The sequence below is a fragment of the Pelodiscus sinensis genome, chromosome 16 (assembly GCF_049634645.1).
Source record: "Pelodiscus sinensis isolate JC-2024 chromosome 16, ASM4963464v1, whole genome shotgun sequence".
Taxonomy (NCBI): domain Eukaryota; kingdom Metazoa; phylum Chordata; order Testudines; family Trionychidae; genus Pelodiscus; species Pelodiscus sinensis.
The window spans coordinates 36896533-36921136 of NC_134726.1; the positions used below are offsets into that span (position 1 = coordinate 36896533).

The window sequence follows — 24604 nt, forward strand, 5'->3', positions numbered from 1 at the left end:
GAGCAGCCCCAGGGCTCAGAGCGGCTGGCTGCTCCATCTGCCTCTCTGCACTGGGGGGCGGGGAGAGGAGCTTCATGTGCTGAGACCCCCTCCTTCACCAAACTCCCTCTCGCACCCCACCCCCTCTCCAGCACCCTAGTCCCCTCCCCCGAGCTCCTTTCTGCACCCAACCTCTCTCCCAGACTCTGCACCCCTTCTATAGCACAGTGCAGCTCTTGACCACTTCTCAAAATCTTGGAGTGGCCTCCACATTATTCCCTGACCCTGAGCTCAGGGCATGGAAAAACACTGCTCTACAGGGAAACTGAAAAGATTTGGCTTGTGTAGCTGAGAAGGGAGCTGGTAAGCCCTGGCCTACACTAGGGCTTTATTTCAAAGTAACCCCCCTGAGGTTGAAATAATAAGCGGCGCGTCCACACTACCAAGCCCGTTATTTCGAAATAACGGGCTGCTCATGTTGAAATCTGTACTCCAGCTTTCCTTGGGGAATAACAGTAATTCCGGAATAGTTATTCCAAAGTAGCAGTAGTGTGGATGCTCGGGTGGCACTTCCTTTATAATACCTTCTCCCCGGAGTCATTCACAGTAATGGCTTCCCCGTGTTTCTTGGAGCTCCAAGTCGAGGCAGCGTGTCCACATGAAGGGAGCCTGCCTCAGACTAATTTCGAGGCTCCCCGCGCCTAGTATCGACACACTATTTTGATTTTGTTATTTCTGGAGTTAACTCAATTTTCATTATTTTAAAAATAAGTTTCCCAGTGTAGACATGCCCTAAAAGATGACACGATGAAACAGTTCAGAGAGGTTGGCAGCTTCTGTTCTTCCTGGCTTGTCAGACAAGAAAAAGGGGACTAGGCAATGAAATGAAAGGGGGTCAGATTCAAAATGGATCAAAAGAAAAGAAAAGAAATGCTTTTTCACTTAACTTAAGAACATAAGACCATAAAAACGGCCATATTGGGTCAGACCAAAGGTCCATCTAGCCTAGTATCCTGTCTACCAACAGTGGCCAGCACCAGGTGCCCCAGAGAGGGTGGACCAAGGACAATGATCAAGCGATTTGTCTCCTGCCATCCCTCTCCAGCTTCTGACAAACAGAGGCCAGGGACACCAATTCTACCCCCTGGCTAATAGCCTTTTATGGACCTAACCTCCATGAAATTATCTAGCTTCTCTTTAAACTCTCTTAGGGTATGTCTACACTACCACCCTAGCTTGAACTCGGGTGGTTAATTTTTTAAATCCCTGCTAGTTCGGACTCCGAGCCCGCGGCTACACGCGGCACGGAGTAGGTAGTTTGGATTAGGCTTCCTATTCCGAACTACCGTTACTCCTCGTGGAATCCGATCGACTGGTTGGTGACCACTGCTGTATGTGTGTGAGGGAGAGTGAGGTTCCCAGCTCACAGGGGATTTCCAAGCATGATCACCACCCAGCTCGCCTCGCTTAACACACGGACATTTTCTGCATTTGTATCCAAGATGGCCCTTTGAAGGGGACCAAGTAAGGTCGGGGAGATGCTGCTGCTGTCACGCAAAAGCAGGTAAAACCCAGGGTAATACCTACCCCGAGTGAGTCCTTGGAACTCCTGTGGCCACCTGTGACAGGGCGTCTGCCCTGCGCTGGCCCTTTAAGGGCAAAACCCCAGCCCTGAGTGAGGACTGACAGCGAAGCCCCAGCTGAGGCGGTTATTGCTGATTAGGGCCCAGCTGGGGGCTATATAAAGCAGGGCTCCTGCAGGGAGGTGGGACTTGCTCTTGTTCTGTCTGGAGAGCAGGAGGGGCCTGGCTGCCTGGGAAGCAGGAGGCTTCCTGGAGCTGGAGCTGGAGCTGGAGCTGGAGCTGGAGCTGGAGCTGGAGCTGGAGCTGGAGCTGGAGCTGGAGCTGGAGCTGGAGCTGGAGCTGGAGCTGGGGAAGGAAGGCAGAGCTGGGGAAGCTCTGGCCAAGCTGCAAGGCCTGAAGCAAGGTCTGAGGCTACTAGGGCTGCAGAGAGGCAGCAAGGGCAGCAGGTCCACCCCCTCTTGCCCATGAGCAGTGGCCATTACAGGCTGCAGTTTGCCCCGAGTCAGGTGCTAGATGAAGACTGGCAGTGGGTCACTGAGACTAGGAGTTCAGAGGGGAACTGGGTGTTCCCTGGAGCGCGGAGACTGATAAACACCCCACCCACCCCCTGGAAGGGGGGCTGAGGGACACAGGAGTGGGCACTGCCAAAGGGCCACGTCCTAAAGAGGACCCCGTGCTCCAAGAGTGGTGTGGGTCCAGACTAGGGAGGCATCCAGTGAGCCGACGAGCTAATTCCCAGGGCTACTGGCAGGGTGAGTCCACCCTGTGATATCACCTCAATGCTAGGCGCTAGCCCACCTCGTACTGACTGGCTTGAGGCAGAGCTCACCATGTGAAATTCTACGCCGTGTGTTACGCCGCCAGCCAGACCGTATCCTCATACAGTTCCGTTTAGCTTTACGCTCTTCTAATTGAGCATTTTTATTTTCTTTCTAGCTTGTGGGGCCAGATTCACCAGCATACCCTGCCTGCTTTGTAGCCTTCCAGGAGTACAAAGCAGTCACAAACCTGACATAATTGGCCAGCTAGACAGGGTTTACATTTCTGTTATGCTGAGAGAGCAGCTAACTTTTTAAGTCTCAGAACAGGCAAAGATCTACTGCCCCGCCCCTTTCTTGAAGCCCCGCCTACATTACATGAGGAAATCTAATGTAAATGTACTGCGCAGGTGCGCAGTTCAAAGAGGGCTCAAGAGCTACTCTTAGAGCCCCTGAGATCTACCGGTAGATCGCGATCTACTGGTTGGTGACCACGGAGCTAAGGCATCCCAGTGACTCCAGCCACAGTGCTGGAGTGCACCTATGGGGCACGTCTATATGACATGGAAAATCGATGGTGCCACAGTCGATCTTCCAGGATTCAATTTAGCAGGTGTGATACAGACTCGTGAGATCAAACTCAAAAGGTGCCCCATTGATGCCAGTACTCTTGATCCTTGTGAGGAGAAAGGGAAGTCAATTAGAGCATTTACTCCTGTCAAGCTCCCAGGCTATGTCTACATTGGCAAGATTTTTCTGGTGCTTTTGCGCAAAAACTTGCCACCTGTCTACACTGGCCACGAGCTCTTGCGCAAGAACACTGATGTTCTAATGTAAGAAATCAGGGCTTCTTGCAGAAGAACTCTGACGTTCCCACTCAGGAATAAGCCCCCTTGCGCAAGTGTTCTTGTGCAAGAGGCCAGTGTAGACAGGCAACATGAATTTCTTGCACAAGAAAGCCCAATGGTTAAAATGGCCATCGGAGCTTTCTTGTGCAAAAGAGCAGCTACACTGGAACGGATGCTTTTGTGCAAAAGCACATCTCTTGTGCAAAAGCACATGCCAGTGTAGACGCCCTCTTGTGCAAATACGTTAACGCCAAAACTCTTGTGTTAAAAGTATTTGCGCAAAATCTTGCCAATGTAGACGTAGCCCCACTGTGTGGACAGGGATTTAAGATAAGTTGCCTCAAGCTACGTAATATATGTAGCTGGAGTTGCGTCTCTTACTTTGACTTCCCTTATAGTGTAGATGTACCCATGGTGTTTACATAACCACAGGTCTCTTATCTCATCCTCCTTACTACATTCCCTCTGTTTGCTTGTTACACACCTTGGTTGTGACTTGTCTTAGAGTGTAAGGCATGGACTGTCTCTTCCTCTGTGTTTGCACAATATCCGGCACACGGTAGTATAAACAATCCTCTTCAAAGCCTCCGAGTACAGCTTTGCAAACTCTGTAGAAGGAAAACAGCACAAAAACACCAGATGCTGGCTGGTTATTGGTTGAGTTACCAATTTGTAATGTTCTCAGATTCACTCAAGGTTTCCCGGAGGCTCACAAAAAAACCACTTGCCGGAGAGACCGAGCTATCTCAAGCGACAAAACATCTCACAATATTTGTTTTGCAGATTTTGCATTCAAATTGTTCCTATTCTCTTTTGCACAAATTCCCTCCTTTCCTCTATGAGCAGTGGAAACAAAAGGTCCAATTTCTCCTAGAAACCCCACGAAAACACAAAGGATCCCATTTGCAATGGGAAGGTCACCAACTTCGTTCAAAAAACAATGTTACCTGCAGGAGACATGACTTTGCATTGAAAATCTCCTCGTTGTCTGAGTTCCTTCCAGAATGAGAAATCCTTTGACCTCAAGCCATTTGTCATTTTGTCATAAATATTCCACACTCTCCCAGCTTTGTGTGAACTAGCCTGTGAAATCCCCTTTAAAATGTTACCGGTAACTGGTCAAACTATACATTTAACTGGTTAACCCGACGGCTGCATCACACTGTGGGTGTCTTGTGGACACATTGGTGCTGCTGTTTTGAAATAACTATTCCCCAGAGTCATTTGAACTACTGTACTTTAGCAAATATAACCTGCGGGTTATGCAAAGTTTTACATATCCCCGCCTCTGTGGGCTATACTCGTCCGCATGTAATACAGGGTTTTTTTTACTGAAAGGAAGAGAAGACTGACTCTTATTTGAGAAAAGCAGCATATTTTAATTTAATAGTAGAGGCAGTTATATTAAAATTAATTAAAATACATTAAAATTCATCAGTTTACTGTGCAACTAGTAAAAGAATAAAAGTTTAAAAAGTTTAAAATACAAGTTAAAAACACTGAAGGAATAAATGAATGGAAAAGCAGTGTAGTTCAAAGGGATTATATACCAGCAATAAGGGTTATAGCCTACTTAGTGCTGCTTAGCGACTCATCAACACTTGATTACAGGTGCTTTGCATTAACGTTACCTGCGGTCCATCTCCCGCAGGCTATACACATGCATGGGGTATACAAGACTTTTTTTTACTCAATCAGGGAAAATCACGGGTTATACTCAGGTGCGGGTAATACTCGTGTGCGGGTTATATGCCGTAATTTACGGTGATTACTTCCCAGTGCTTTCTGCGGCTCTAAGTCGAGGTAGTGCGTCTACATTAATGGAGCCTGCCTTGGACTTCCCCACAGTGGGGACACACTATTTCGATTTTGGGAGTTATTAAATCGATTTTAGTTATTTTAAAATAGTTTCCTAGTGTAGACAGGCCCATTGTTTCCCCAGTAAGCATGCCCGGAAGGCAATGCTTACTGAGTTAACCGGTTAACTCTTTATATCCCTAGTGTGAACGCGGGCAGATTTATGGCTTGGATAGCACACAGGGAAACCTGTGAGCTTTCTTTTGAGTTCTGGCACCGGTCTGTATCCTGGATTCAAATTGCCGAGCCCTGCAATCAGTGACTGTGCTCTGCTGTCTTTATCTCAGCGAGATCAGTTATCCCTGCGTGTTCTTCCTCACGCCAAGGGATTGCAGGCTGCCAGGGATTTGCTTTCCCTCGTTATTGTCGGTTCCTGGAGGAGTCATGCCGCTGACGGCACAGCCTCAGTGTTCCAGCCTCTTTCCCTCTCCCAAGGCTTGATCCGACGCCGAGTGATGTCAATAGAAAGACTCTTTAGCACCCTCGCGGGGGGAATCAAACACATCTTGATTGTTATGCCCGGCGAGCAGCAGAAAGGGTCTTTCTGGAGGGTCCTCTACGACTGGGGCACTGAACGGCAGCCAGGCCAGACGTACTCTCATGGTGGGAAAAGAGCATCACCCGTTAGCCCGGGGGTTTCAAACCTTTGGTCTCATGACCCAGCTGAAGAAAATGGTTGATGCAGAACAGAATTTGACTGGAGTGTGGGCTCAGGGTTGGGGCTGAGGAGGGGAGCTTTGGGATGTAGGAGGGGCCCCAGCTTTGAGGGGGTCAGGACTGGGACAGGAGGGGCTTAGCTTTTCAGTTTAGAAAAGAGGAGACTAAGGGCGGATATGATAGAGGGATATAAAATCATGAGTGGTGTGGAGAGGGCCGATAAAGAAAAGTTATTTATTAGTTCCCTAAATAGAAGAACTAGAGGACACCGAATGAAATTAATGGGGAGCAGGTTTAAAACTAATAAAAGAAAGTTCTTCTTCACACAGCGTGTAGTCAACCTGTGGAACTCCTTGCCAGAGGAGGCTGTGAAGGCTAGGACTATAACAGAGTTTAAAAAGATGCTAGATAATTTCATGGAGGTTAGGTCCATAAAAGGCTATTAGCCAGGGGATAAAATGGTGTCCTTGGCCTCTGTCTGTCAGAGGCTGGAGAGGGATGGCAGGAGACAAATCGCTTGATCATTGTCTTCGGTCCACCCTCTCTGGGGACCTGGTGCTGGCCACTGTCAGTAGACAGGACACTGGGCTAGATGGACCTTTGGTCTGACCCAGTACGGCCGTTCTTATGTTCTTATGTAGCTTGAACGGCTCCCAGGCAGCGGTGCAGTGGGGGGGTTAAGGCCGCTTCCTGCCCATTCTGGCACCGCAGACCAGGCTGTCCCCAGAAGCAGCCAGCAGCAGCTAATGAGAGTGCGGAGCTAATGCTTGGGGCAGGGGCAGTGCGCAGAGCCCTGTGCTGTCTGCCCCCCCACTCCGCCCCCGCATACACACCTAGGAGTTGGACCTGCTGCTGGCTGCTTCTAGGGCACAGTCAATGGGCTAGGGGGAGGCATAGCGGCTGGGGGGAATTCCCTGCCTTTTTGAGCAGCCTCAGGCTTCAGAAGTCCGAGAGCCTGCCTCGGGGCGTTGGCAGGGCAGGCCTCAGGCTGGATCAAAAGGCGTGGCAGGCTGGATGTGGCTCACAGGCCGGATCTTACCCACCCATGGGCTAATGTATATGAGATATCACCAGCTCCTTTGTAAGGTGAAACAACAAGGAGTCCTGTGGGACCTTAAGATATAAGATGAATTACAGATTGAACCTCTCTCGTCTGGAAAAATCCGTGGTCCTGCACGATTTTAAAGTGAAGCCACGTCCACTTATCATGGGGGTGGCCACGTTTTCTGTAGCCCCATGAAGTTTGTTTCCTGGTCCTGGTCTCAGTGTTCTGGACTGTTCTTTAGCTCTCATTGACCCCGAAATGTCTCCTCACAGCCCAGTAAGCAGTGGAAGTGTGGGTGATGCTGCTAGACAACACTGACCTCCCGTGGTCCAGCAAATTCTCTCGTTTGGCACCAGTCAGGTCCCAAGGGTGCCAGACTAGAGAGGTTCAACCTGTACTTTTACGTAATGCAGATTGCTTTTGGTCTTGCTTCTGCACGTAATGCCTGGCTAAGGTAGGAGACACGAATCTGTTGTCAGGAGTGTTACTAGTTTACACAGGACGTGCAATTCCAGGTGACTGGTGCATCCAGACCACGGGACTGAACCCGATGTAGTGAGCTGCAGTGTGATGGCTGCTTATTCAGTGCTCTGCTTCTGTTCCGTGTTTTCCAGCTCTAATCGGAAGACAAAGGCATTTCACAGCCAAGATGACCTGCATTTCCTACATATTGGCTTTTGCTCTTTACCTGGGTGAGTCACTTGTTTTCTCAATGTATAATCAGCGTATTCGTTCAGAGTTTCTCACCCGTGGATTGGAACAGTACGTCTTCTGCTTTATTCCACATGGCCATAGGCTTTTGTTTTACACATCCACATTGCTCCCAGGTTCACAGGAACTGTTAAGTTCTAGCTAAGGGCCCCATCCAATACCCCATTGAAGTCCAAGGGCATCTTTCCATTAACTAAATGGTCAAGGGAGAGCATGGGTGAAGGCCCAGCCGGGTAAGGGAAACCCAAGCCCCTCCCCTTCTGCCCAAAGCCACACCCCTTCCTCCAAGACCACGCCCCTTCAACAACCTCCCCCACCAGCCAAGCCCCACCCAACCCTAGCCCTCAGGCACGATCCTTCCTGGCTACCCAGAGGGCTGGGGCTGTCATGAAGTTTTGGGAAGGCAATGCCTTCCCTTGCCTTGATTACCCACCGCCATGCGGGAGAGGAAATGTATTGCACTGTGCACGCTCCTCCAAAGGAAAGCACGCCCACCTTGTCCCTATGTACACTCCTCTCACTCTCTTCTCGGCTGGCCGGCACACAGTCAGTGGATGCCTTAGATTATCAGAGACAGGCTCTCTTGAAAGTGACTACAGCCTTCTCAGTGGCAGAATTTTTAGAATATGCTTGGTTGATCCTTCAGGCAGTATTTGCCGGCGTATACTATCTGCATTAGCTTATCAAAATGACGGCTCAATAAGGAGACGAAGAAAAGACTCCTTGCCACAGACTGTAAAGGAAGGGATGCTTTATTGGACTCCTCTGAGAGTTTTAGAATTTGTATTTGATCTTGTTGAAATAACCATGGGCCAGTTTTAACGTTATTTTAACAAACATTTCACAGGATGTTCAGTGGACCCGGTGACAGCTGCATCAGTAAGTTGTTTTGCTGTCTGCTTTAATCTCACTAAGGTACTAACACAGCTCCAAAGGAATGTGAATAATGAGGCATTTCAGGTCACTCGCCAGATCCTTCCAGGCAGTCCAGTGCAAGAGGGATCAGCAGAGACCTCTGAAAGAAGGTGATATGTAGGCCAATAAGACAGAAGGATGATAAGATGTCAAAACTAGCCCAGGCCATAGGAACCAATGGTAATGCCAGGGCTGTAAAAATTGGAAGGAAAAGAACTGTATTAGGCCTGACTTTTTAAAATAGCATAGTTGCATAAACGAACATGCAACCGCACATCTGAAATAGGCCCAGTGCCTCTACATACACGGTGCAACTCATCTGACGAAGAGGGTTTTACCCACAAAAGCTCATGACCCTGTCTATTTTTGTTAGTCTCTAGGGCATCTCAGGACTACTCGTTTTTAAAGTTACAGACTAACATGGCGACCCCTCTGAGATGTCGTAAGAGCCTAGTTATTATTGTTATTTATTGTACTATCTTAGTGTTTCTGAACTAGGATCATAGGCCAGAACTGTACGAACACAGATCCTGCGTAATGATCTAATTTGCATAGGTAATCAGATAGTAATTGCATACAAAAACACAGTTAATTTTGCACATATATTTGCAACCTGAATAAAAATCAAGCGCACTATATTGTTGGTTTGTTTGGTACAGTATATTCCATCTCTGAGGCCTTGTCTACTCTAAACGCCCCCTGTCAATCTAGCCTACGCAACTTCAGCTACGAAAATAGTATCTTCTACTGCAGTGTATTCAGTGCAGTAAGATTGTCAGGGACTGCTCTCCCATCGATTTCAGCTATTCTTCTCAACCTGGTGGAATGCCAGCGACAAGGGGAGAGTGCTCGGAGGTTGATTTATCGTGTCTAAGCAGACGCAATAAATCGAGTGCTGGTGGATCAGTCTCTGCAGGGCAGTGAAGACAAGCCCTAAGTAAGCAGAGTGAGGGGCAAGATCGGCTGGGTTCATGGATGTGTCATGCCTGAGGAATGCCACGTGAAAATTGCAGTGGAGCGACGTGCTGAGAATGCGGTATTGCTGCATTTTGGGGGTGACGTCAGTCCTGTACAGAAAGAGCCTGATCCTGGGTCTGGCTGGGAGCCAACCAATGCAGCAAGCAAAGAGGATAGAAAAAGGAACTGGATGCCAGAGCAGCACTTCAAAGGAGCTTTGCAACGCCGAACCGGGGATCAGCTGGGGACTCCTAATGTGCTACCCCTTTCGAGTGCCAAAACTGCACTTCCAAGGGGGCAGCGCGTATGATTAATCGTGCAATGAATCGCGATTCAAATGATTAATCGCGTTTAAAATTTTTAATCGCTCAATGAATCGCGATTTAATTTTGCAATCGCTTGCCAGCCCTGCTTTGAATAGTTTCACGGCTGCTGGGATTTTTTTCTCTCTCGGCTCGCTGCAATTTCAGGAGACCACATCCCAGCTGTTGTAGAATGCAGATAGCGAGTGACATTCCGGCCACACCCCTTGTGTCAGAGACAGCCCCTATCTAGTCCCACCCCCTGCACTGTTAGAGTGTCATCCACAGGCTGTAACAGACCAGAGCATCCAGCCCACACTCTGTGAATGACTTGCCATCTTGAAGTCCTACAATATGAGAGACTAGGAGACGGACGGGGCGTTGCTCGGGTCCTTAACTCAAGCAATGTTCATGTTTTGGAAAATAGAAGATGGGGTGGAGGGGTTCAGTTTGCAGGCTTCTCTGGGGAGAGGGGACTACCCCAGCCCTCTCTCACCACACCGGTTTGGGGCCAGGTGAGAAGCACTTCTCCATGGCTGCTGTAGCTCCAGCAGGCACAACTGGGGGAGGGGTGCAAATCTCGAAGGTTCAAGTTTATCTGGCCTCTGCGATCCCCAGCCAGAGGGAGGGATGCAGCAAACTGCATTTCCCCCTCACTCCCTGACTAAGGGGAACAGCCAACAATGTCCTTATACCAATGGGGGGGGAGACTTCAGCCTCTCCTCTCTCTCTAACGTCTCCTGAGGGGTGGGAGGCTCAAGGCTGGGGCAGTCCCTGACAGGGGGAAGGCACACCCCCAGCCAGCCCCTTTCACTGGCTTGGTGATTCTGTCTCTTCTCTGTATGGTTTTCTGAGAAGCAATCCCATTCCTGACACATCCCATTTTCCTGGCTCAACCAAACCATTACATTGCTTAAAGTTTAAGTTAGGTTTAGAGGAAGCTGCCTGCCGAATTTGCTGGTCCTAACTCTTACCATTTAGGAGGAGTTCTTGAACAGACAGACAGACTCTTTCAACTATATAGTAGCTTCTTGGTATTATATTAAAATAGGGCATTGTAACCATAATGTCTGCGATAGGACCATGTCAATCATTCATATAAGAAAGCGAAAGATTAAATTTCTCTGTGTGCTTTTTTCCCCCTTCCGCTCCAGTGTCCTGCGCCTGGCGTTCCGATAAACGGTATGTGATTGCCATGTACACTCTGTCATTGTATTTTGTGACAAGCCTTAAGGTTTGCCATGGGGAGGAAACATTAATTATTTTCTTTGTCTTCCTCTTTTATCAGAAACAGAAGTTTGTGAGAACAGAACCAGGTATTCATTGGTGACCAGTGCTCTCAAGTGGAAGGGGTGCAGGGAAGGCCACCCAGAAGGAGGGGAGGGCATGTGGGGGTGGTGCAGCCCCCAAATACTACCAATTGTCACCCATGCAGGTACAGGTTGAACCTCTCTAGCCTGGCACTCTTGGGATCTGATTGGTGCCAAACCAGGGAATTTGCCTGACCATGGGAGATTGATATTATCCGGCAGCATCACCAACATGTCCACTGCTTACTGGGCTGTTAGAAGACATTTAAGGATAAATTAGACCTAAAGAACAGCCCAGAACACAGCACCGAGAGCCAGGACTAGTGTCTGTAAACAAACTTTATGGGACTGTGGGAAACTTGGCCACACCCATGATAAGTGGCCATCCAGCTAACTACAATCATGCCGGACCATGGATGTTGCCGGACCAGAGAGTGCTGGACCTGTACTTACAGAAATTGACTGGAAACATCTTTTTTAAAACCTAGTCTGGCTGTTGCCTGCTTTCCTCGAGTAGGTTCCAAGTTGACTTAACCAGAGATGGGAGGAGATTATCTTCCTGTCCCTGCCCTTCAGAATCAGAGATCGGTTCATAATCAGCCCCTGTATTAAAGGTTCAGCTCTGTGCTATGGGAACTCTCAAATGGGAAACCGCTCTGGTTCATTCCCAGAGTTTGTGCTGGAGGACTATGACGGGTTGAACCATCTCAGGATGTGCCAGCTCCCAGCTAAGTAAAACCAGGTGCCTTGCATTGGAGAAGCATTTGTTTGCAAAGGTGGATTAAATGAGTCCTCCCAGCCTCAACCTCCCCCCACCACACAATTCAAGAGCTGATGCATTGACATGGAGCAAACTCAGCTGCAGTACATGGGTACAACTCCCATTAAAGTCCCTCAGCTGTGCTGACTGGTGCCCCAATCAGCGGTGAGCTACATCAGGGGTGGGCAATAGGTGGCCCCGGATGCGATTCACAGGGGTTAGCCCTAGCAGGCCCCCGACACTGTATTTACCTGTGTGTCTGCAGGTATGGCCGCTTGCAGCTCCCATTGGCCACAGAGCCCCGTTTCCAGCCAATAGGAGCTGCAGGAAGCAGTGCAGACCAGGTCACCGCTTCCCACATCTCCCATTGGCTGGGACCAGGCATCTGTGGCCAATGGGAGCACAACAGCTATACCTGCGGCCGCACAGGTCCATAAAGCACCAGAGACCCACCATGGGCTAACCCTGGCGAACTGTGTCCACCCCGTGTTACACACTGGGTGTAAGTTGGTCAGAAGAGGGACCCATTTGCCAAGTTAGTGGAACTCGCACTGTTTTGACAGTGTGCACAGTGAGTGTGACTTGCGTGCCGAGAGGGTGTAATGGGAAAAGCAACAAATAGGAGGTTGTGGGAAGAAGCAGGATCTCCTCCCCACACTATTGTGTGTCCCACACCATCCCTACCACCACTAAGGTCACATTTGGCTCTTCCCTGATGGCACCAGATACAACCGCAGACCACAGCGGCACCTGCACCTGCGATGGCCAAAGCAAAATTTGTGCCCCATTGAAAACTAGACTAGGACAAGCAACGTGGAGTCCTGTGGCACCTTATATATTCATAGATTTATTAGACTAGGACAAGTAATGCTGCTCCCCTGCCCCTTACAGCCTATCTCTGGGTAGTTTGCACTCAATGGGTATCCTATATTAGCAATTAGAAAACAAGTATTTATAGACTCTCTGTGGACACTGATACTTTGCCAGTGGTTTCACAGGGAGCTGAACTGGCATGCCGCATGTCCTGAGCTGAAAAAGAAGCAGTTCGTTAACCAGTCACTAAAAGAAACTGAATTAGTATTCATTTCCCGTCTTTGCTCTTATGCCGTACATTGTGGTTTCTTCCTCTCTTTTCACAGTAATGATGTCGGAGGGTCCTCCAGTTTCACTCATTTAATCTGTGACAATGTGAGTATCACAAAGTGCTGGTCAAGAGGTTACAAATACCCTTTCTTTGCCATTCCGCCTGATTTCACTGTAGTGTTCCCATCTTGCTCGCTTCCATCATTTCAAACGGGTTGGCTGTGTCTATACTGCATCCCTTTTCCGCAAAAGGGATGCAAATTAGACACATCACAATTGCAAATGAAGTGGGGATTTAAATCTCCACCACTTCATTTGCATAAACATGGCTGCCGCTTTTTTCCGGCTCGGAGCTTTGCCGGAAAAAAGTGCCAGTCTAGACGGGGATCTTTCGGAAAATAAAGCCTTTTCCGAAAGATCCCTTATTCCTCTTAAAATAAGGAATAAGGGATCTTTCGGAAAAGGCTTTATTTTCTGAAAGATCCCCATCTAGACTGGCGCTTTTTTCCGGCAAAGCTCCGAGCCGGAAAAAAGTGACAGCCATGTTTATGCAAATGAAGTGGGGGGGATTTAAATCCCCGCTTCATTTGCAATTGTGATGTGTCTAATTTGCATCCCTTTTGTGGAAAAGGGATGCAGTCTAGACACAGCCATTGAGTTTACTAGGATGTTGTGGGCATTTTAACAAGGAAATGATCAGTCTAAGGCCAGGAATGTTGGCTTATGATAACTAACGTAACTGGAGTCAATGTATCTTAAGTTGAGCTTGGCACCATCTCTACAGAGGAAGGTTGATGAGAGAAATGATCCCATCAACCTCCCTTACTCCTCGCGACTGCTAGGAGTACGGCACCCTCGGCATTTGATTTAGTGAGTCTTAACTAGACCCGCTAAATCAAACGTCGGAAGATCGATCAACAGAGCGTCAATCTTCCCACAAATGGAGATGTGACCTAAGCCTCACTGTCCCCTGCCTGGCCCGCCCCCTGCTCCAAGAGGAAGGTCTTTATCAGAATGTTTCCCTCCCAACTATCCAGTGCACTGGTGGGCCTAAAAAGACTAACTGCAGTCACATTTCCCTTCGTCCACCTGAGCAGAAGGAGTAGGAAGTAGAAGCCCCAAAGAAGTCACTTGGGACACCCTTAGCACATACTAGGGAACTAGAAGAGGCCTCATTCTTCCTTACTTTCCCAAAGTAGTAGTGTAAATTTAGGTAACAGCCATACAGAACCATGCCAAGCTACAAGGTGTAAGAACCTTCCCAAGGAGCGAATACCTGGTACAAAAGGGCTCTTCAATCTAGCGGAGAAAGGCACAAGAAGGACCAATAGCTTGGAAGCTGGAACCAGACAATTTCCAATAGAAGCAAGGCAGTTGTGTAACAATGAGAGTGATTAACAAACTGCCAAGGGACATGGCGCTGTCTTCAAATCAAGACTGCTCCTTGTCTGGAAGACTCACCTTAGTCTGTCATACTTAACCATCGGGTCTGTCATATACAAGATGATCTAAGCTCCCTTCTGGCCTTAAAGTCTATGAATAACTTGGAGTTAGTTGCTCTCATGTCAGGCAGGAAGTGATGTTGTCAGATTGGAGAAAGTCGAAATGAGAAGAAAGAAAGAATTATGTATTGTCTAGGTCAACAGGTGCTGTTTCTTCTCCAGCTACACCACCTGTCGGCGTGGAACAGTTCCTTTATTAGTGCTGCATTCGAGTTCCTGCTGAGGAAAGATGCAGATTTGCAGCCAAGTGTTCTGAAGTTCCTCGTCGGCAAAGTGAACGGGAAACAGCTGGAGGAGGCATTAGAAGAATTTAATGGCAAGGTAAAAGAGCACGTTGCGTTAGGGTCCATGAAGAGAGTGCAGGAGTTGGTTAAAGCAGGCTGCTTACTCTACGTCTTTGAGAAAGAACATGACCATCTCCCCCCATCCTTGTCATAAAAACATAAGAACGACCATACGGTGTGAGACCAAAGGTCCATCTAACCCAGGTCCATCTATCAATGCCAAATGCCCCAGAGGGAGGGAACACAACAGGTAATTATCACTTGATCCCTCTTCTGTCACCCATTTCCAGACAAAGAGAGGCTAGGGACACCATTCCTACCCATCCTGGCTAATAGCCATTGATGGACCTCACCTCTATGAATTTATCTAGCTCTTTTTTGAACCCTGGTAAAGTCCTAGTCTTCAGTACATCCTCTGGCGAGGAGTTCCACAGGTTAACTGCGCACTGAGTGAAGAAAAACTTCCTTTAGTTTGTTTTAAACCTGCTACCTAGTCATTTCATTTGGTGACCCCTAGTTCTTATAACAGGGCTACTCAATTTTGGAAGATCTGGGGGCCACAATGATACTCACAGTGCATGCCGAGGGCCACAACTTATGTGTGGTTGCATATATATGCAAATAGCTTCTTTCACACTGACAGGCATGAATACAAAGATTAAGGCAAGACTACCCAACACACAGGACCCATATAAGTCAGTTCTGCTGATATTAATAAAATGCAATAGCTACCTGATTTCCACCCATATGACAGCACTTTTAGGCTACGTCTAGACTGCTAGCCTCTTTCGAAAGAGGTTTTTTGAAAGATACTTTCAAAAATGCCTCTTTCGCAAAAGAGCGCCTAGACGACAACCAGTACTTTTGAAAAAGCAAGCCGCTTTTTCGAAAGAGAGCCCCCAGGCAGTCTTCTCAATGTCAGCAAGGCTGTTTGAACAGAATGAAAATTATTTGGGACTATTCTGACAGATGGACAAGCCCAGTTCAGCTCACAAATGATTGCCCAGCACCAAAACCAGCTACCTTCAGAACTAGTAACACGAGGGACAACTAGCTGGTCCGTCGTTGGTTCGGAGGCCTAAAGAATTGGCCCCAGTAAAACCCTCTGGGATCCTGGGCTGACCGGAGCTCTAGCCGTGGGATGTACGGGATGCTGATTGTTATGCAACATCAAAGCTCAAATATTTCTGTCGCAGGTTGCTAACTCCTCGCTGATCCCACTACAATGGAAAGGGTTTGCGCTGGAGGCACTATGGGATGGGAAGCTGAGGCACGAAGAGCTTTATAACAAGACCGAGTTTGTGGGGCCGTGGTTCCAGAAGAGGTTAAGGCCCTTTTTGGCAGCAGTCCCGGCCGACATACTCCAGTGCCTTCGCAATGAGACCCTGGGATGCGCGCAGTACCAGGCGATGTATGTTGAATTGGGTAGAGCTAGGATCACAGGAAACCTCTCTCCTCTCCCAGTTCTCTGCATTAGATATGGAGCCATGATTTGAATCCAATTCCATCGGTGTTCCGAGGGCCTGAACTTACGAAGGATCAAGAGGCATCTGCTGCTGATTATATCAATGCAGGGAGGGGGAGGCAGGGGAGTCAAGGAAGGCAACTGCCTTGGAGTCTGGTGATTCAAATTGGCCTGGGCTCCTAGCTACTGTTGCTGCTACTGTGGCAGTGGCTGGAGCCCTGGGCCCTTTAAATCGCCGCCAGAGCACCGCACGGTATGCTCCTGGCCGCTCTGAGGGCTGCCTGGGGGCTGGTGACGTGCTCTCTGGGCAGCACTCCGGGATGACTGCCCCGGCCCCTCCCCTTCAAGAGTGTGGAGTGGGAACCTCCCCTCTTTACCCAGGGTCCCTCAGAGGCTGTCGGTGCCCTTGATAGTACGTATTGAACAGCATGTTGGATCAGGTCCTGAGTCTGACATCTTCCCTGCTTACAGGTGCGGGCTAGATGGATAGATAGAGGGGGTGTATGGGGATAGATAGATAGATAGATAGATAGATAGATAGATAGATAGATAGATAGATAGATAGATAGATAGATAGGGTGTGTGGGGATAGATAGATAGATAGATAGATAGATAGATAGATAGATAGATAGATAGATAGGGTGTGTGGGGATAGATAGATAGATAGATAGATAGATAGATAGATAGATAGATAGATAGATAGATAGATAGATAGATAGATAGATAGATAGGGTGTGTGGGGATAGATAGATAGATAGATAGATAGATAGATAGATAGATAGATAGATAGATAGATGGGTGCATGGGGATAGATAGATAGATAGATAGATAGATAGATAGATAGATAGATAGATAGATAGATAGATAGATAGATAGATAGATAGATGGGGTGTATGGGGATAGATAGATAGATAGATAGATAGATAGATAGATAGATAGATAGATAGATAGATAGATGGGGTGTATGGGGATAGATAGATAGATAGATAGATAGATAGATAGATAGATAGATAGATAGATAGATGGGTGCATGGGGATAGATAGATAGATAGATAGATAGATAGATAGATAGATAGATAGATGGGTGCATGGGGATAGATAGATAGATAGATAGATAGATAGATAGATAGATAGATAGATAGATAGATAGATAGATAGATAGATAGATGGGTGCATGGGGATAGATAGATAGATAGATAGATAGATAGATAGATAGATAGATAGATAGATAGATAGATAGATAGATAGATAGATAGATGGGTGCATGGGTGCATGGGGATAGATAGATAGATAGATAGATAGATAGATAGATAGATAGATAGATAGATAGATAGATAGATAGATAGATAGATAGATAGATAGAGGGGGTGTATGGGGATAGATAGATAGATAGATTAGATAGATAGATGGGGTGTGTGGGGATAGATAGATAGATAGATAGATAGATAGATAGATAGATAGATAGATAGATAGATAGATAGATAGATAGATAGATAGGGTGGGGAGAAAGAGATACCTTAGCTTTTGTAACACCTGCTTCTTTGATGAGAGGGAGAGATTAGTGAGGGAAAGGGGGAGAGAACAACGTGAGGGAAAGGGGGTGAGAGATTCGGTAAGACAGTGGGTCCCAGCCTGGAGTGTGGGCATGAGCCCCCCAGTGGGAGAGCTGTATGTACTGATCTGTGCACAACATACACAGTCAGGGCGGGAGATCCTGTGACCCCTCCTGTCAAGTGGAAACGGTGATCCATAGCCATATGGAAATCAAGGGCTGGGGAGCAAAAAGCTGAAGGAGACATCCTGCCTGTCCTACCTCATCTTCTCTCTCGCTCTCTCTGGGATGCATCATTCCCTATTGCAGAGTTAAGGGCTTGGATCTGGAGTTCAACAAGATGAACCACAATACCCAAAGGGAAGTCTACGGTGCTTTCCAGCTCCCTTACCTGAAAGGGTTAAACGCTTCAGGTAAGGAAACCCCTGATGGCCCCAGGCAAACCCAGCACATCTCTGGCTGCTTTCACGGTGGGCGGGGGCGGGGGTGGGCAGGGATTCCTGCTGAAGAGCTCAGTTTATTCAGATTGCTGCCTGGCAAAGAGACTGTGAAAGCCCAGGAATACAACCAGCGGCAGCCCAGAAACCACTGCATGTTTCAGTGCCGACTTAGGCCTGGAAGAGTCTGAGTTTTATTGAATGGTGGGGGAGGGTGTGTGAGGAGGGAGTTTTTTAACACCTCCTGCTGGCAGATCACAGCCTGTTGAATAACCTCGGCAGTGTGTGGTCTCATGGCAATTTCTAATGAAGTCTCGTGTTTTCACCATGACCTCGTGTTTTCACCATGACCTCGTGTTTTCACCATGACCTCGTGTTTTCACCATGCCCTTTGATTGGAGCTGCAGGAGGTGCGGCATGTCTGTTCCTTGTTCTCTTGCAGGATCTGCATGTGCCGAGGGCCTTAACACCAGTGCCGCGTGGCTAACCACTAACTTTGGAAACTTCAGCAAATACGCTGCCTATCAAGACTTGGTCTCTCTGAACTCCAGATTTCATGGCGTGAGTAGTGGCTGTAGTTATTCCTGCATACAGAGGAAGGTGAAAGTTAGGAGTTGCTGGCTTCAGGCCACTTCCTAGTCGGACAGGTGCTAAAAATCTTGTTGTCCCGGTTAGCACTGAATGGCTCCCTGGTGCAGAGGTCAGCGCTTCATTGTGCCATGGAGATGAACTCCTCTAGAACAGGGTTCCCTGTAAGGTGGGCACTTGTGTGCTATTCGGGAGAAATTCAGATGCCACCCAACTAATCAGCAGTGCACCCACAGCTAGGTGTTCCATTTCTACTAGTGGTGCACATTCACACGTCTTGGTGCACATAAAAATTATTCTGCACATGGTTGGAGAATGTCCGCCCATGGATGGAGAAGTTTAGAGGGAACACTGCTCTAGAAGTGGTTCCCGTGGCCAGTGGGTGAAACACATCATCAGTGAGCAAGGGGGATGTTGCTGTCCACGTAGTACCTGTTGTGTGGACAAACACAAGACTGCATCCTGGAGGCCTGCTGTGATATCAACCGCTCTCTGGAACATCCACCCAACCCCACCCTTCACCTGTAGTAGGAGGGTTTCTAAAAACCAGAGCAATGTGTGCTTTTCCTTAAGTCACTAAAATGGCTGCCCTGTGCATCCTTCCTACCTAAAGCAGATGTATCATCCCTCTCCCTCCTGCCCTTTTCCCTCTGCCTCTTTCTTAGCTCGAGATGCTCAGTCGTTTGACCGTGAAGCAGCGTGCGCAGTTGTCAGCCACCTTGCAGTCCCCAGAAGATGTTCAAAAACTGATGCGTTTTGTGACCACCTCAACAGTCACCGAGTACATCGATGAACTGGACCGACAGTTCAGGCGGGTAAGAGTCCTTCCAGAGTCCAGTGCGGAGGGATTGACACTGAAGACCGTGACATTTTGTGCAAAAACCCACGGGACTATTCATAGCCTGGATAGGCTCCGCCTCTTCAGAAATATTGGGGTGCTCTCTGGATGCGGAGGTTCAGCACGACGGTATCTGTTTCTCATCTCTGTCCAGGGGTGACACATCCCCTACTGCTCCATAAGGAACGTAGGGATTTGGGGAGAGAGAGTCCCCGGGCGGGACGCAGCAGTGGGAGGAATTTGGGACAGGGAGAGCTGGGCTTTTATTTTCAACGTGGTGTGTCCATTGGGAGTCTACGGGAGGGTGCAAAGATGGGAGCGGAAACGAGTCAAAGGGGCACCCAGCGCCTCGTGAGTCTAGAGACCCATTGGAATGAGATAACCGGCTCCCTCCCTGGCGGTTTGAATCCAAGACCGCTCAGGCCAGATCGGGCACTGGTGTCAGCCAGCACAGCTCCCTATTTCTCGTTCCCTTTGCTTCAGGCCAACGTGAGTCTGGAGGGGGGCGTCAGAGCCACCCTGCTACAGCACGTCCTCGCTGCAGCCCAGCCAATATTCCAGCGGGCAGATGATGCTGAATTCCTACGGTGGATGGGGCCTCGCCTCGCAGGCCTGATCTCGGGACTGAACAGCACCCACATCCCTCTCGTGTTTGATGGCCTGGAATCTAGAAACTGCTCCGTCATCAATGCCGTGTAGGAGCTCTTTCCTTGCCTTTAGTCTGAGCCAGGCCTATGATAATTATCTGCATCAATTACAGCTGGTTGGAAAATGTTGTTTTCCCTCCCCATGGGAAGTTTTGCTCTTTCAACAAAACACCTCAGCCCACAAGATGTCAGCCAAGCCCTGCCATAATGTGGTTCGGCAATGCTGCTGCAGTGCCCCATGGGAGTTGTAGTTCAGGTGCCTCATACTCTCGTTGTCTTCTATACGCCAGGCTGCCAGGTTGGATTACATCTCCCATGACGCACCTTTTGGTGAACCCGTGTGATACATCACAGGTATCCCTCAGGGGTGGGGAAGCTTTTTTAGCTTGGGGGGGCCATTGACCCACAGAAAAATCAATCGGGGGCCACACAAAGTGAGAAGCAAGAAAAAGAACCAAACAAAGACTCACTCACATGTCCTCCAACTAAGAAGGAGAAAAACACTCCCCACATTCCCCTCGCACCCCAGAGCCTAGGGGGGGGCAAACCTGGCAGATTTTGTGTGCTCCAGCCCTGTGGTAGGGCCTGGGGGGGAGGGAGGGGGAAGGCTGGAGCTGTGGGACCCTGAACCTCAGGGGCTGGAAGCAGGCAAAAGCCGGAAGCCGCATCCAGCCCTCAGGCCTGAGTTTTCCCACCCTTGGATGGTTCCTCAAAAAGCCAATTTTCTGTCCAAAACCAGTTTGGGCAGAAATTTTTTGACCACCTCTAATATTAATCCTTTACATGAGCAGGCACTTTTCCAATGGAGAAATAGATGCTTAGCATCAAACCCAAATGCTCTGGTACTTATTCCCTTGATCTTACCAGTATGTCGTGTTACATCCTCTGATGATATCTTTATTGGGACACACTGGGACGGATTAAGGCTAACCATTGCTTGGATGGACCAAAAATATAGCTCTGCCGATCTGCTTGTGTATTTCTTGGGTGATGAAATTGAAAAATTGGGAGTCCCTGGCTAGTCCAGACTTTAGCTCTGTAGCAATGTGCATCTTTTGATGCTCCATCCAACCTCTTTGCCCTCTCCTCATTCCAGAACATCTGAGCAGGGGGAGGGTTCCCTGTTTCCAAGGAGTCTCCCAATTTTTTATCTTCATCTCCCATGAAATTTACAAGCAGATTGGCAGAGCTGTATTTTGGGTCCATCCAAGCAATGTTTAGCCTTAAGCCGTCCCTGCTGGCTCCTGGTGGAATTGCTTAGCCACGTTCCTGGGCTTTGTGCTTGAGTCAAAACCCAGCTGGAGAGGAGGGTGAAAAACGTCCCAAACATTCACTGTACTTGAGATGAGTTTGCCCCGGGTCCCAGCCAAATCCCGCCGAGGTCAGTTTGGACTCGGGATGGGAACTTCAACAGGAGTTTGATTAGGCCTTAGAGGGCCAGGAAGGGGTTGCCAAGCTGCTGAACGGGAATGAGTGAGGTGATGTATCTGCTGTGTTCCAGAGTAACCGTGCTTAATGAGGCCATCCCCGACTTCAGCAACACCACGCGACAGAGCATTTACCGCCGGATACTGCGTGTGACAGCAGGTACGACGCATGGTGCCCGCAAAGGATTCACTAAATGTTTCCGGAGCTTTGACGAAACATGGACCTTTCATTTGTGCCCTGTGGCAAGGGCCCCTCCTACCTAGGCCACCTCGGGGGCCAGCCTCTTGCTCCCCACCCCAGAGGTTGGGGTTTGCAGCGGATCTCTGTGGTAGAGAGCCCGGTCGCTTCTCCTGGGATTCCCTCTCCCGGCTGTTTCTGTTCTAATGCTGGTATGAATCGCTCTCTAACCTTTCGTCCTCTGTCTCTCCTTCACCTCCCTCCTGTCTTCTCACTCTCCCTTCCCAATGTCCAACTGCTGAGGCTTTTTAAAGGCCTTCAGCCTGCCAGAAGGGGAGTCAGCTGGCCCCAGTCTGCCTGAGCCAGGTCCCTCCCAACTGCATCTAATTGTCCTGCAGCCCTCTGCTTCTATTTACAGGTCTTTCCCCCTTTTTGAACTGCCTTTCCCCCCCTCAGTCCCTCTGGCCTGACCCTGCCACAGCACGTACAGTGTCCATGTGCAGAATGGGTTTTTTACACGACCGCTGTTGTAAACTGGCTTGTTCCACTCCTCTGAGCCCCGCTCCCGAGCGTTAATGCGAAGCCATTGTCCTTTCCCCTCTGGCTGTTTCAGGCTCCTCCCTGCGGTGCTACGTCACGAATGCCAGCTTTGCCGTCTATTTAAGCGAGACATTGCAGGGCTTTGCTGCTTTTCTGAATCTGAGAGATCTCGCCTCGATCATTCCGGCATCCAGACTCCAAAAGGTACTGGAGTTTAGTGATGAAATGTGTGTGCGATCTTGCTGACATCCCCTTTTGGGCACATCACCCACCTACACAATGCAGTGAATTTGCCCACGTATTCAGATCGCGGGCTCCAAATGCCGAATGCAGGAGAGTGGTGTTCTGCCCTTCTGATTTAGTTCCCTTTCAGAGTGTCTTTCAGTTACTAGTCCAAGCGCTAGCTGCATCTCTTTCTCTCTCTTTTGTATTTACCAGGGACCAATCAAAGTAGCATATGAGCCAACTCTCCCATTCCACTTCTCTTTTCATCATTGCATAATGACAGGGTCAGATTTGGGACTGGTTCTGTTCAATATCTTCATCAAGGATTTAGATATTGGCCTAGAGAGTACGCTTGTCAAGTTTGCAGTTGATACCAAGCTGGGAGGGGCTGCAAGTGCTTTGGAGGATAGAGTCCTAATTCAAAATGATCTGGACAAACTGGAGAAACGGGCTGAGGTAAATAGGATGAAGTTTAATGAGGACAAATGCAAAGTGCTCCACTTAGGAAGGAACAATCCGTGTCACACATACAGAATGGGAAGCGACTGCATAGGAAGGAGAACTGCAGAAAGGGATCTAGGGGTCATAGTGGACCACAAGCTAAATACGAGTCAACAGTGTGACACTGTTGCAAAAAAAGCAAAACTCATTCTGGGCTGCATTAACAGGAGTGTTGTGAGCAAGACACGAGAAGTCATTCTTCCGCTCTACTTTGCACTGATTAGGTCTCAGCTGGAGTGTTGTATCCAGTTCTGGGCACCACATTTCAAGAAAGAGGTAGACAAATTGGAGAGGGTCCTGAGAAGAGCAACAAAAATGATTAAAGGTCTAGAAAACGTCCTTTGAGGGAAGACTGAAAGAATTGGGCTTGTTTAGTTAAGAAAGGGAAGACTGAGAGGAGACATGATAGCCGCTTTCAAATACCTGAAAGACTGTTATGAGAAGGAAGGAGAAAAATTGTTCTCCTTGATCTCTGACAATAGGACAAGAAGCAATGGGCCTAAATTGCAGCAAAGGAGGTTTAGGTTGGACATTAGGAAAAACTTCCTGTTAGGGTAGTTCAGCGGTAGAATAAGTTGCGTAGAAAGGTTGTGGAATCTCCATCATGGGAGATATTTAAGAGCAGGTTAGATAAATATCTATCAGGGATGATCTAGATGGGGTTTGGTCCTGCCATGAGGGCAGGGGGCTGGACTCGATGACCTCTCGAGGTCCCTTCCAGTCCTAGTGTTCTAGGATTCTAAGTGCAAATGAACTCTTGTGAAAGTTTCTAACTGACTTTACGCTCCTGTGAGCCCAGCACCAATACAACATTCAGAGCCAACAGTTCCTTTTGTCCAAGAGCTGTGACCGTCGGCCTTCTCCATCCTAACCCTTCTTTCTTCATCCCAGATTGTGAATACAGTGGCCCCAGCTGCACTGGCTGATTTGTTATCCGGCTCTGACTTTCTCAATGACGACAACTTCCTGACCATTCTTCTGAAGAACTATAACAAGAAAGGGGCCTTCCTTGATTCATTTAACATGAAGAGCATTGTGGTAGGTCAGAGGTTTGCTTCTCACTTTCCAAAGGTCCAAATGAACATCCAGATTGTAAAGGGGTTTGCACGGAAACGTGCCACCAGAGAGCTGAATTAAGAGTTGTCCAAAGAAATAGAATTCAGAGAGTTCCAAATGTGTCCCGACATTGCACGTCACCAAAAATCAGGAAAATTTTCGCTGTGGGGGTCTATTAGAAATTGCAGAGTGTTCCTGGAAGTTGACAGCATTTTGCTGGGTTATATAATGTAGGATGGAACAAAACAAAAAAGAGGGAGAACAAATTACATAACAGCTAAGAATGACTATGGGACCAAGAGTTCTATTAATATCTTTCAAGGTGCAATATGAATATTCTAGCAGAGAGTAGAACAAAAATAGATGTATTACAAACACTCAGAAAATTGATATTGAAAGATCCCACCCCAGGGACTATGAGCCTTCTTCAAGGTCATGAAGCAAGGGCTTGCAGGATCAGATCCTAATCTGCTTTATAATTTAGGTACATTAGTAACCTGGGCTGTGCAAATGTATATACCGAGCTCTTGTACAGCACTTGTCATCGGTGGTTCTCAAAGGACTTTACAATCTGTATCCTCAGAAAGCCCTTGTGAGGT

At 48.3% G+C, this 24604-nt stretch overlaps 1 protein-coding gene across 2 annotated transcripts in view; it reads left to right on the forward strand.

The window, feature by feature from the left end:
- The window catches only part of LOC102452244 (uncharacterized), a 56528-nt gene that overhangs the window by 1634 nt on the left and 30290 nt on the right, over positions 1-24604 (forward strand). For both annotated transcript variants that reach the window (XM_075899812.1, XM_075899811.1), the window contains exons 2-15: positions 7342-7419; positions 8286-8317; positions 10767-10794; positions 10901-10928; positions 12822-12870; positions 14430-14588; positions 15748-15962; positions 17878-17981; positions 18448-18566; positions 19259-19408; positions 19915-20126; positions 21580-21665; positions 22297-22427; positions 23841-23987. In XM_075899812.1, coding sequence (XP_075755927.1) covers positions 7377-7419; positions 8286-8317; positions 10767-10794; positions 10901-10928; positions 12822-12870; positions 14430-14588; positions 15748-15962; positions 17878-17981; positions 18448-18566; positions 19259-19408; positions 19915-20126; positions 21580-21665; positions 22297-22427; positions 23841-23987 — 1503 coding nt within the window. In that variant the 5' untranslated portion in view covers positions 7342-7376. The remainder of the gene's footprint in view (positions 1-7341; positions 7420-8285; positions 8318-10766; positions 10795-10900; positions 10929-12821; positions 12871-14429; positions 14589-15747; positions 15963-17877; positions 17982-18447; positions 18567-19258; positions 19409-19914; positions 20127-21579; positions 21666-22296; positions 22428-23840; positions 23988-24604) is intronic.